Source organism: Mytilus trossulus, chromosome 13 (assembly GCF_036588685.1).
Source record: "Mytilus trossulus isolate FHL-02 chromosome 13, PNRI_Mtr1.1.1.hap1, whole genome shotgun sequence".
Classification (NCBI taxonomy): domain Eukaryota; kingdom Metazoa; phylum Mollusca; class Bivalvia; order Mytilida; family Mytilidae; genus Mytilus; species Mytilus trossulus.
Window position 1 is genome coordinate 41,826,644 of NC_086385.1, and position 14,313 is coordinate 41,840,956.

At 30.8% G+C, this 14,313-nt stretch overlaps 1 protein-coding gene across 1 annotated transcript in view; it reads right to left on the minus strand.

Annotated features, from left to right (window-relative positions):
- Positions 1 to 14,313, minus strand: part of LOC134694385 (techylectin-5A-like) — a 41,745-nt gene that overhangs the window by 1,458 nt on the left and 25,974 nt on the right. Inside the window, exons 3-4 of the mRNA XM_063555390.1 lie at positions 2,108 to 2,204; positions 582 to 746 (exon numbers count right to left, since the gene is read on the minus strand). Of these exons, the coding sequence (XP_063411460.1) occupies positions 582 to 746; positions 2,108 to 2,204 (262 nt within the window). The remainder of the gene's footprint in view (positions 1 to 581; positions 747 to 2,107; positions 2,205 to 14,313) is intronic.

Sequence of the window (14,313 nt, forward strand, 5' to 3'; positions counted from 1 at the left end):
TTGTCAAGTTTGAATTAAAAATAAAGAGAGCTCTGACATGGCGTAAAACTGTTAGCTTTTATTGTTATCAAAGTCTTCAAAACACTGCATAAATTATTAAAGGAATAAAATACACGAGCCATACCAAAAATATTGTGGGTGCTAAGGAATGCGAACAGAAACAGCTTTACTTGTTGTATGCGTTTGATGACTCATGATATGTATTTTTTCAGAGATTGTTTTTTTTCGGTGAAGGCATATTTAAGGAAACGAAAACAGAATTTCGGTTTCTGTCATAAAAATCATAACGATCAACAAAAGCATAATGTCTGCCTTTAAATTTTGGAAAACTTAATATTAAACTTAAAAACAACATTGTAAGCAGTGGACACTTATTGTGAAGGAATCACGCCATAAAACGCTCGGGAATATGTTTTTAACTTGGATATATATATGTGATTTTGATTATTATTATTAAGTATTACCAAGGCACTAGCACTTTCGTTATTAAACCTTATTAACATTTTCTTATTCGAGCGTCACTGATGAGTCTGGCGTAAATATAAAATTTCATTCCTGTTATCTATGATGATTTTACTTACCAGCAGTGCCTGTGTATCCAGAGAATGTAACCCTGTATCGTGACGCCTCATTCTCGACTTTAAATGATTGATACTCTGCGTAAGCAGTATCGTTATTGAAGTCATGCACTTCAAATCTCACGACATATTTTCTTGATGTCGTTAACATATGTAAATTGTCGTTACCTGTAAAAGATATTATATGGGTTATCACGATTGTTTTAGTGTAAACAATTATTTGTGTGACAATGATAATAAATTATTTGAGTTTAAATGTTTATACCTCAGTTGCCGCGATAATGATGCAATGTTGGCTAATTTACTTTTTTCATGATGTTGAAAACTCATCACACACTTTTTGATTTTTTGTTTAAAGATTATACAAAATGCTTTGGATTCTTAATTTTTTATAATTTGAGAGTGAAAAAAATCTGCTTATTAAATCATGACTCTGACAATAAAAAAAGGTACTACAATTTGTCGATAACCTTTATTTTGACAATGCATAAGGACATGTTTTTTCTAACCGTTTATCACGTTTTAAATGCTGGATGTGTACTGATTGATATTTTAGTCTTAGATACAAATCTGCTTTAATTAGTTGTTTTGGTTTTGAACTGGCAATCAGAAACTTTGACTGTGAGTACTTTTAGAAATGTACTTTGCTGTATTTATTGATGGAATAACCCAAACTATTCTACGGCCGGTGTGTTTTTTGTAAGATGCTTTCTTTTTTATATCGATCTAATGAGTAAGCCATTTTCATTTTTTTTTTTAAAGTTTTTCTATTGTTGTACTTCGTTTTGTCTTACATGTATCACTTCCAATGTAAGGGGAGGACTGAACCCTAATAAAAAAAATTAATTCCGCAATAATCTGTATGTGTCTGATATCATTTATGTCTGCAATATTTTTTTCCGTAAATTGATTTGTTATAAAATAGCTGTTCTGTTTTCACAAATAAATTGTTTCATATTTTTAATGTCTCGGCATTTTGATATTTGACTTCACGGAAAGGGTTATACTCCTTATTGTACGGTAGCCCATAACTGCTTACATCTATTTAATTTAAACTTTGTGGGATAGTTGTCTCATTTGCAATCACACCACACCTTCTTAATTTTATATAATATAATGTATAAGCAGTAGATCCGGTAATGATGAAAAGCAATAGACGTAAGGTGCGAATGAATCAACGTTTACCAAATATCCTGGTTAACAAATTTTGTTTACATACATGTAATTTATGTTTTAAGAGTTGTAATCATATAGATAATTTTTATTGTTTGCTTGTTCTATAATGTTATATTCGCCTAACATATTTAAGAAATAAAAAAAGTACTACTAGTTGATGCCGCCTCGTTAGTCATCTTTTATTTAATTTTCTGCTAACAAATTGTGTTTACAAAATATTATTTTCAGAGTTGAAATCATTCAAATAATTTTATTGTTTGTTTATTCTACAGTGCAATATTCGCCTGACATACTTAAGACATTTAAAAAAAAATATACTTGTATTGACCCAATCAAACCATACTGATACTCACCAAGCCAGTGGTTTTCAAAAACACTTCCAAAGCCATACTTGTAGTCACTCCAGAATCTGTAGAAATTAACGGAACTGTTGACACGTCGTTGTATGATCTTAAAATATATTATTAAATGAGTGATTACATCATTCTGTTTGTCTTAAAACTAAAAAAATAATACAATAAATTTACATATTACATATATTTGACTAACCGTCCAAAGGTATTCCCGATGATAACATTTTGGAATATAACGTCATTTAAAGTTTGAACGTATCAAAACACTCATTAACTAAATCAAGTGTCTGTTTTATCGAAACACTTTCAGTTATAGGACATGTCTTACGATCGTCTCATGACATTTTGAAGCTCTGTTCTAAGTGTCTTTTTAAAACACAAACACAATCGATTAGAAAATAGAATTACGACCAACACAATCGATTATAAAATAAGATTTCGACAAACACAATCGATTAGAAAATAGGAATACGAAGGTTGGGTGGGATGGGGACGTTGGTGTGTGAATGAATGTTAATGTATTATCGCGTTTGATCCGTAATAAAAAAATATGGTACGTCATATTTATATAAATGATGCACGGGATTTGAATCAAAGTTGAAGTTTTGTATCTAACAACATATGGATACCCGTGTCTTAGATTACATTGTGTATTGCCCTTTTCATCGACGGAGGGTTATCTAACAAAACAAATGCGAAGAAAAACAGCCAGGTAAGATTATGCATCTACTTCAAATCCGATAAAACAAAATCATGAATGTGACTAAAAGAAGGACGAAAGATACCAAAGAGACAGTCAAACCCATATATCAAAAATAAACTGAGAACGTCTGGCTAAAACCGATGAAAGACAAGCAGACAAACAATAGAACACACGGAACAACATAGAAAACTAAAGAATAGGCAACACGAACCCCAACAAAAACTAGGGGTGATCTCAGGTGCTCCAGAAGGGTAAGATGATTCAAAACAGTTTTTTGACACAAAAAGTAAGAATGTGTCGAAGGAACAAGGATGCCCCAAAAATCCCACTATTATTTTGTATGTTTGGTGAACCGTGAAATTGGGATAACATCTTTAATTTGGCAGAAAAATTAAAAAGATCATATAAAAGGTAACATGTGTACTAAGTGTCAAAATGATTGAACTTCAACTCAATGAAAAACAACTTGACCAAAACTTAAACCTGAAATGGTACTAACGGATGATCGAGCGTACGAACGAATGATCGGACACAAGACCAAAAACATAATGCCCATAAAGAAGAGATGCAAGATCAATATGAACAAAAATCGAAGATACATGTTTTATATTTCAATCAGATCAATCTGTACAAAAGTTAAAATCATTTTGATTACTTGATACTCAAGAGAAAACCACATATTTTCGACTGTTAAACTTTAAAATAAGATATTTATTTAGTTATGCAACTTCATCCATTTATCATTGAACGGATGGTTTCATATATCTGATATTTTAAAATTTCCAAATTCATAAAATATTAATAAGTCTTTAGAAACGCTTCGCGTGTATCTTTTATTATTAAGCTACTGTGAAATAGGGTATCTGCAATTAATTTATTGACTTCTATTGAATGTGTTGTTTGAAAACTACTGATAATTATCATTTCCTTGAATGTTGCTTTGGAAAAATCATTACTTTGGCTATTGTATCATCTGTTTAGTTTGTAAATTTCATTTGCTTTTATCATAGTCAAAAGTTCATTGCTACTTGCAATAACCTTCAGATATAATGCATCTATTCACAAAATATTACTTTGACTTTCAGCTTTATCATACAATTTCAAAATGGCCATAATTTGGTTCAATAATGGAGCTTACTAAAGTCTTACGTCTTTGTTTAATTAAATCTAATCAATTTTAATTAAGGAATATTTCTCTCTCATACAGAGATCTGATTCCTTGCCTTGCCTGGGCTTGACTTGACTATTTTATGTATGTGTCCTTTTCGCTTAATAAAACATATTTTTAATAATTTTAAGATTCAAAAATATAACGGTACCGTCCATCCACCACCATTAGTATCCATGTCACAGTATACATTTATCTTGTTAGGTTACATCCAGGTATATTTCAAATACTCCGCTCCTCGTGCAAGTTGGAAGGTCACTGCAGTCTCTTGGTTGAAGGTTCATTTTGTCTGCAGAAAGGACATAATATAATAAAGTCTAAGAAAAATCATGGTTTTACTGTGTTACCCGGATAATATTTTGTTTCAATTGAGTTATGACTTTTAAACAGCGGTATACTACTGTTACCTTTACTATGGCGCAAACAAAAAAACGGACGAAGAGACAGCAGAGACTGAACAATTAATATAGACAAATCTTATATGTTGCATTTTGTTTATACAGCTGTTTCACAAACCCCGCCTCTTTTGGGGAGAATATTAACATTCATTTGTTTACGTACTGGTTCCCATATATGATGTTTGTACTTCATCTCGTAAATACAAACTTTTGAAAAATACAAGCATACATACACATGGATAACGATAGACCATAATTGACAGGAGGGGTAATACAGCATTTGTGTAAATATTTGAATTCTTAAAATCTAAAGGAATACAAAGGTTAAAAATGTGCCGCCCAGCCTTTTGTTTTGACCGTCGAAAAAATAATAGAACTGCATATATATAGTGAATTCCTAAATTTAATTTCAATTCTAGAATATTTGTCACAAAACTGCACAATTAAAGCAGAACAGGTTGAGCCGTTAAGAGTTTCTATGGGCTTTTGCATTGTCTATATTAACACTAGTGAAACCTATAATAGTTAAATATTACATATATTTTTATGGTTAAATAAAACAGTTTTATTTGTAAAGAGTTTTCTATGGGAAATTGCAGTGTCTATATTTACAGTAGTGAAACCTATAATAGTTAAATATTACATATATTTTTATGGTTAAATAGAACAGTTTTATTTGTAAAGAGTTTTCTATGGGAAATTGCAGTGTCTATATTTACAGTAGTGCAAACTATAATATAGTTTTATATTAAAACATTTTAATGCTTTTAAAAATAGAACAGATTTATTCGTTAAAAAATATGTTCGAAAATTGTATTCTCTATATTAACACTAGTGCAACCTATAAAAGTTTTAAATTACATACTTTTTAATAATTAAATAGAACAATTTTAGTCTTAAAGAATTTGTTTGGAAGTTCCATTGTCTATATTAACATTTGTGCAACCTATAAAAGTTTAACATTACATATATTAAAATGATTAAACAGAACAGTTTCAGTCGTAACATGATTTTCTATGGTCAATGATATTGTCAATATTTACAGTAGTACAACATATAATCATGATAATAGTTGTATATATATTGTAATGACTACATAGAACATGTTTACACGTAAAAAGACTTTCCATGGGAAGCATTGAATATATTTACAGTAGTGCAACCTTTAATAGTTTTATATCACATATGTTTTAATGATAAAATAGTTAGATAGGCGCTTTCGAAGAAGAATATATTTTTTTTACTTAAAAGTTTCTTTTAGAAATGTAGTTAAACCTTCAGTCTGTAGAAAAAAACAAAACACAAATTAAAATGAAGACGATCATCCAATCGAAAGTTCTAGAAACTCAAATATGCCACAATATCTGAATAAGTACATCGACTCCAAAGTCTCATAAAGGAGGCAGAAAAAAGACCACCTTGACAGTGAAGCTGATAGATTGAAAATAAACTGACAACGCCATGGCTAAAAATAAAAAGACAAACAGACAAATAATAGTACAGAAGATATAAAATAAATAATTTGTAGTCGCACGTTTTCGTTAACAATAACATGCAGTTTTTATATGTTGTGATGTTATGCTATTGTTTCAGAAAAAGGGAGAAGGTTTGGGCCCATTAAAACGTTTAATCCCGCTGCAAATGTTTGCACCTGTCCTAAGTCAGGAATCTGATGTACAGTAGTTGTCGTTTGTTTATGTAATATATACGTGTTTCTCGTTTCTCGTTTTGTTTATATAGATTAGACCGTTGGTTTTCCCGTTTGAATGGTTTTACACTAGTAATTTTGGGGCCCTTTATAGCTTGTTGTTCGGTGTGAGCCAAGGCTCCGTGTTGAAGGCCGTACTTTAACCTATAATGGTTTAATTTTAAAATTGTTATTTGGATGGAGAGTTGTCTCATTGGCACTCACACCACATCTTCCTATATCTAGTAAATTTTAATTTGTAAGGTGTATAGTGCGAAGGTGTAACGTTAACGTGTATGATTTAATGGTACAGGGGGTATGGTGAAATGGTGTATGGTGAATGGTGTAATGGTGTTTGGTGTTAGTGGTACATTTACACCATCCACAGACTGTAACGACTACTTATACAGCATCATAGGTAGTGATAAGGTGCTAGAAAATGACGTTAACATGTATGATCTAATGGCACTTGGTGAATGGTGAAATGGTGTATGGTGAATGGTGAAATGATGTAATGGTGTTAGTGGTACATTTACACCATCCACGGACTGTAACGACTACTAATACAGTACATAGGTAGTGATAAGGTTCTAGAAAATGATAAATATTTAGAAACATCAAAGGACCTTTCTAGAATTGTCCTTAATCAGGGTTTGGATTTTTAAAATTGCTGTCTCATGTTGTTTTCAAAAAAAGTTATGCCTATAAAATAAGATTTGTTTAGACAATGGTAAATTGATAGTAAATTTACAGAACAGAAAAAAAACAGAAACAAATACTAGTAGGTCTTTTTTTTACGATACAATAAAGGCAACAGTAGTAAACCGCTGTTCAAAACTCATAAATCCATGGACAAAAAACAAAATCGGGATAACAAACTAAAACCGAGAGAAACGCATTAAATATAAGAGGAGAACAACGACACAACACTGAAATGTAACACACACAGAAACGGACCAAGCATCAGACAAAATCTCACGAGAATAACAAATATAACATCAACACCACATACATGAATTTGGGATAGACAAGTACGTGACACGTCTTATCGCAATGTGAATTTACAAACCATAGCAAATTTAGGAAGAAATTTAGTAACAGAGCTTCAACATTGACAAAAAGAAGAAAACAAATAAATTGTCCATGTCTTCGATTGTTAAGATAAACATTACAATTTGGTTTACATTCTCTCTTTTATGTATAATATTTATTTTATAAATTTCGTATTGGAAACTTTATTCTTATAAAAACTATGATAATTTTCAACAAAAAGATTTCCAAAAGGGATGTTAAAACTATATATATATATTAAACACTTGACAAAACTAAAGAGAAGCGTGCACATTTTTTTTTTAATAAAACAACATTGAGAAATCAAAAACAAGATCAGCAAACATCCTTATTTAATATAAAAAGTTTAAAAAAAGTCTTACAAATACCTGGAATCTTCATCATAATGTTTGAATTGTCAGTTGTCTCTGTTTCTGGTGTACTCCGAGTATCTAAAATGCAACGTTCAGATGCCGTTTCATAGCTTGTAGAACAACACTGTTTTACCATAGAACACTTACACGCACATTCAATCGATGATGGTGTGATCTCTATAGATAATGTCGTATTACTCGAAATTATTCTTTGATTTGTCTGCTTTTTAAATCTATTTCTGTTGTTATCTGCTGATGCTAAAGATATAGAGAGTATCACATATAAAATAATATACATTTTGTCCCGTTTTCAAATTACCGAAAGAAATGTCATTATATGAAGTCGCAACAAATTAGTGAGTATTATCGGTTTTACTGAATTGTATTACCTGCAGCACTGATTGGTAGTTCTTTGTTTACATTTCATATTTAAAAATAATATTTATCGATATGTTAAAATAACCCTAAGATTCACACGGGACAAAAAATTCAAACATCCAAAAACTTTCTTTTACAATACATAAACTATGCACGACTCTGATGATTTTCAAAGATACATGTATTGCATGAGAGTTTTTTTCAATTAGATTTCGAGTTATTTAAGAGATTTATTGAAAATTTAAACCTATTTGTCTCGTTAATTAGTACACATATTGAATACTGAATATCCTTGATATAATATCCTGTCTAAAATATTGAAGAGTCTACTCTTATATAGGACTACATTTAATTCAACAATAAACAACTGCTGTATAAATTTGGAAGTAAATCTAGCTTCAAACGAATCATTTTTTTTTTCGGAAAGTACTTTTACCAAGTCAAGTTTAGACATTGTTTTTTTCTTTTGTTCCGTTGATTCATGAGGTCTTAAGCTGTTTATTTTAATAAATATATGTCTTTTTTTAAAAATTTCTAAGAGTTTGTATGTTACTTTGCGACTGTCAAAATAAGCTATGCTGGCAATTACGCTATCCAATTGCAATGTGTGAATGCTTTATAAATTGTTTTTAATTATTTTATTTTAATACGATACTAAATTATAATCCTGGTACCTTTGATAACTATTGCCTTAAATGCTTGAAAAATAAGCATCATCATGAAATTTACTACAGATATGTTTTTGTTATAAACTAAAACTTTGCCTTATACCTCGCTTTTTTCAATTTATGTGTTTATGCAATATCTTTAAAACAAGGGTTCATCAACATTTAACACTATTAGGGGATAAGATTTATAGTACCATTTCTACTGACACTACTGCTAAGATATTAGTACATGACAAGCAAGTTCCAATTTACTGGTTACAACATATTGATACTGTATTATTAAAGTTCCTCATACAAATTTTGAAAATCAGTTTAAATTATGGGATATGTCTTCATCTTGCAAGTTCTTATTCCTGATCAGGTTTTCTTTTTTTTTTTACCTTAAAAGTTTTTGGTTTATTATATTTCCCTTTTTGTTAAAATTGGATTTAAAATATTTTAGCTTCGAAAATTAACGAAGAAACAACTTTTGCCAAAAATACGCATCTTGTCCTGACATTATTTTCACCGTTAATGTTATTACTAAGAATTTTATTGAGTTATCTCTCCTTATAGTGCTTAGTTGAATTCATTAAATCTTATCAAATGTTCAGTATTAATACACATAGCTCTTGGTATGAAATAAATCACAGTACTTTTTCAATAAACAAAAGTACAATTAAAAAGCAATCCTATCTCAAACTTTGCATATTAACATAATACTAATGTAGTTTGTAATATACAACATTTTCTACATTTGAAAATGTCTGTACCAAGTCAAGAATATGACAGTTGTTGTCCATTTATTTGATGTGTTTTATCATTTGATTTTGCCATTCGATTAGAGATTTTCCGTTTTGAATTTTCCTCGGAGTTCAATATTTTTGTGAATTTTCTTTATAAAACATATACACTGATGTATTTCGTGTATGATTCAAACAGTGATGATTAATGGAAATCAGAGCATGGGCTATTGTTTCGGAGAATAATGTACTGGTGTTATTATAGTGAAAAGAATGATGTTATTTTAATGTGTAATGGTGTTTTGTGTAATGGTGAATGGTGGAATGGGTTATATTGTATAGTGAAATGATGTAATGATGTGTGACGGATGGTGTAATGTTGGAAAGTGTATATTTATTGTGTTATGGTGAATGGTATAACGGTTTATGTTGTATGGTGTAATGATGTAAAAGTGTGTAGTGGTGTAATGGTGAAAGGTAGGGCGATAGGCGTATTTTTTAATGGATTGTGGTGTATTTTCTGAATTTACCTTTATCAGAAACACTCAAAGCCAAACTTTGTAATCCGAGTTATGAATAACAGGATATTAACAAGTCGAAAGCAAAATGATTATAACATTGAAAAAAAAAGTAAAATCGAAAAGACAAATAGCTATAAATACATCGCAAAGAGAACTTAAGACTGAGCAACACGAACCCCATCAAAAGCGGGGACGATATAAGGGGTAGGTAAGCAGTTGTAGATAAAATCTATCCATACTTTTCAAGGCTGTTGAAAAGTTCGATGAAAGTCATTTTGTCAATTTCATAAAATTGATATGAACTCCTGGTTGTAAAAGAGGGGCGAAAAATAGCAGAGGGACATTCAAACTCAAAGATCTAAAAAAAAAAACTGTCTTTGCGAGGGACAAAAAAAAAAACATCAAACAAACAAGTATTACTTCAAAAGACACAACATAGAAAACTAAAGACCAAGAAACACGAATCCCCCCCAAAAAAGGAAACAGATTGTAGACATATAGTCCATCAGCTAGTTCTTAAAAGCGCTCTAGTTAAGGAGTTTGTGTTACACCCCAGGGTACCGCGATTTGTTTTGATAGAATTCAACTTCATTATCTTATTGATAAAATACAAGGTGTTAGACTAAAAAAAAAGTGTCCAAAAGAGGTTTAAAAACGTCCCTTTCAAATGTCCCCTTATTTAGCAATCACGACTAAGTAATTTTTAATTAAATTTTTTTTTATAAAGCGACTAAGAAAAAATAAAAGATAGGTGTAAACAACTTAAACAGATACAAAACTATCATATTTAATGTTACTCTGAAGACTTTTTGTTTAAAAAAAAAGTTTTTTTTACGTTACAAACAATCCGATTTTTGGTTAAAATTAAGGCATATTTTTTCCTTTCATAAAGAAATTCGTTATACATTTACCCGTTTTAGTTAATTAAACTTTAGAATTAATCATTATACAATATTTCAATCATTTGCAGTATTTATATATCGTCTAAAATATGAAATATTTGATAAAATATATGTACGTGCAAATACTCGTTAAATTACGGAAATCATCAAATTACCGTCTTTGATTCAGTATACAACATGTACAATGCATTCACACATAAGCATTATCAATTTGCAACTGAAAACACACATTTAAATGTCGATTTATGATGTTTTGGTGAGACAACTTATTTTATAAAGTGAATGTGTAACAAAATATTACTGAAAAAGTACAAATTAAGGTGGATTTTTTTTGCGTTCAGAAAAGGTGCACTCTATCGAACTTAATAAAAGTGTGCTTGATTACATTTTGTGTTTTAGCTATGTAGTGATTGACTTAAGATTATTAAGTCCTTCAATCGACAAACACTGCTTTGAATGAACATCAAATAGTCAGTAATGAGGATTGGCCATACTTTTTACTTTCGTAGGTTTCTAAGAGATACAAAAAAAAAATGGCTTTGTTGTTTTCAGTTTAAATAAAGATTCTGTTAAGCGTTGATTGTAAAATGTATGTATGAAATTGTTATCAAAGGTACCAAAATTATAATTTAGTATGCCAGACGCGCGTTTTGTCTACAGAAGACTCATCAGTGACGCTCATATCAAAATATTTGTAAAGCGAAACAAGTACAAAGTTGAGGAACATTGAGAATCCAAAATTCCCAAAAGTTGTGCCAAATACGGCTAAGGCAGTCTATGTCTGGGATAAGAACATCCTTAGTTTTTCGAAGAAATCAAAGTTTTATAAACAGGAAATTTATATAAATGGCCACATTATTGATATTCATGTCAACACAGATTTTTGACTACTGGGCTGGTGATTCCCTCGGGGACGAAACGTCTACCAGCAGTGGAAAGAGCTTCAATATCCTTAAAATTCGAGATTTGGTAGGAATGGGTAACCCTGACACATCCGCCAAAAAGAACTTTAAAAAACTCGAAAAAAGGCTCTCTAGTTTGAATTAGGTCCTCTTCCAATGTATCTTGCAAATTTTGATGGTACACATGTAATGAAAATTAAAATCTGTCCTGGATGGATTTTTAGAAAATGGTCATTCCTTAGGAAAGCATGTGGATATTTGATGACATGGCAGTTATTCAACCCATTACTAGGATACCAAGCACTTGTTTTTATTTGACAATTGTTATTTTAAAAACCCTCCATTCGAAAAGAGGTCCCGCACTGATTAGTTTCCCACAATATCCATAAAAAATTAAAACAGCAGGTCCTTGGGAGGGCAAATCATTACGATAAGTTCTGGACCTTCACAATCGTGTTCTTGGGAATGGAAGAAATGTTTGTTAGTTGGGGAAAACAAAGTTGCTCTTGTTGAATTCTTTGGTTCGGAAAAGAGTAAATAATCCAATAGATTTACACTTGAATGTATTGATTTATTTATATCACATGGAAGTATGTGCCACAAAATAAATGTTGGAAATGAAATAGCGTAGAATGGTTTTATCTTATAATCAAACAGGAAGAAGCCGATTACAAAATGTTTCTTAATGCAAAAAAATGCAGCTGACAAAAGTTACGACTCCATTGTTATAAAACCTTCTGACATTGATGTGGAAGTATTGGCGAACTATTTCCACAGTTGCATATCAATTGTAACATTGTTTAATTTGTGAGAATGTTTGTAGAAAACTGCCAGGATTTCACGGCAGTACAGGTTGTGATTCAGTAAGTGTTTTGTCTGGTAAAGGAAAAAAAGCAAAGAATTCGGCTTTTTGACACGTAATGTGTTTTCGGAAGGTCTATTCCATCGTGGTGAAACCTTTGAAGAGTTTGACGAAGAGTTAGCAAAACACTCATGAGGTTTTCGTGTTATATATATGGCTACGAAATTGATAATATCGATGAATAAAGATCATAACGTTTTGAAATGCAACCAAAAAAAGATTTATTTTCATCTACTGCCCCCAGCAAAAGATGCAATGTTAAAGCACATTAAACCATCCAAATTTCAGACGAAGATTTGGAAATCTGCTCTCAAACACAACACTGGTATGTTGCTAAACAACTATAGTTCAATTGTTTAGAAAAATTCGATCACTATCAATTGTCTAGACCAACAACCAGCGTTAGATGCTTTAATAATTCTGAAGTGCTGTTCATTTAAAGCTGGTTGTGCCAACAATAGATGTTCATGTATTCAACAAGGTTTATCCTGAACAGATACCTGTATGTAAATGTTCGAAAGCTTGTAGATAAGGATTATCAAAACGTTGATATTGCTAACGATGACGACGAATATGATGGAAATGATGATAATGATAATTCGGTAGATGCAGGTGACCAAACTGATGATGATTCTATGGATTGACCTTCTGCGTGACCTTAAAATGTAGTGATCTTGTTGTTAAAAAAAATTAAAAAGATAGATATCAAGAAACCCTGACAGTTTTGTGTGTTTTAATATGTAAGTTATTTCATGAATGTGGTGTATAAATTTGTGACAGAATCGTGCATTTCTAGTTGCCTATGTTTGTGTCTGTCGTTGATTCTATGTTTTTGTTTCTTACCTTTAAATGTTTTTTTTCAACAGCCTTTACATTGTAGTTACATTATGCTTCATGTTTCAATATAAAAAGTATACCATTTTATCAAGAAAATTAGTACTTTTGCTTCTTTTCATTCAAAATCATGAATTTTGGAAATTACCCTCCCCCTTTTTTCTTGGTCCTCTACGATTTAAAAATTAATTGAAAATTAGCCTGCGTTTTAATAAGATATGATTTGTTCCATTTAATAAAAAGAATAGTACTGAATTATTGGTTATTTTTACATTTTTCTGTAAATATAAGCAAAACAAAATTTTTGTTAAACCCTTAAATAAGTCCCCTTTTAACCCCTTTTGGACGCTTTTTCAAAAGTCTAACACCTCTTTAAATATTCTTCATATATTACTCTTTAAATTTATACCAAAAAATTGCGGTACCCTGGGGTGTAACACAGAATTGAAATTGTGCCCTACCAGCATATGGACTAATATTTATGATCAACTAGTCGTTCAATGATTTCTCAAGATTTCTCAAGTACAAACACTTTCGATAAGTAAGTAAATTGAATAACAAATATGTATAGATTGTCAAACCTGCCCAAGAGACCACCTGAATTAACAAAAACCTGTGTTAAAAGACCACTTATTTCAGATTCCTCGGTGGTACATAAAAAATGAACACATATTAAAAGACCACCTGTCTGAAGAGACCACTTTTGTTACACTCTCTTGAGTGGTCTCCTAAAAATGAAATAAATCAGTTAGTAACACGATGGCGTCGTTTCATTGGATTGAAAACCCATGTCTGTCGACGTCCATTATGTTGTTGTTGTCATTGTTTTGTGGTTCAGTTTTATGATATATGTTTTAATGGTGTATACCTTGATGTGTAATAGCGAATGCTATATTGTGTTATGATCTTATATGATTTGTATATCTATAAACATCTAAATTGATTTTGTCCGTTTCAAATATTACCTTGGTATACAATTCGACACACCATATTGCCGAAACTACTTCTTTATTGTTACGTTTTTGCGCAATAAAGAT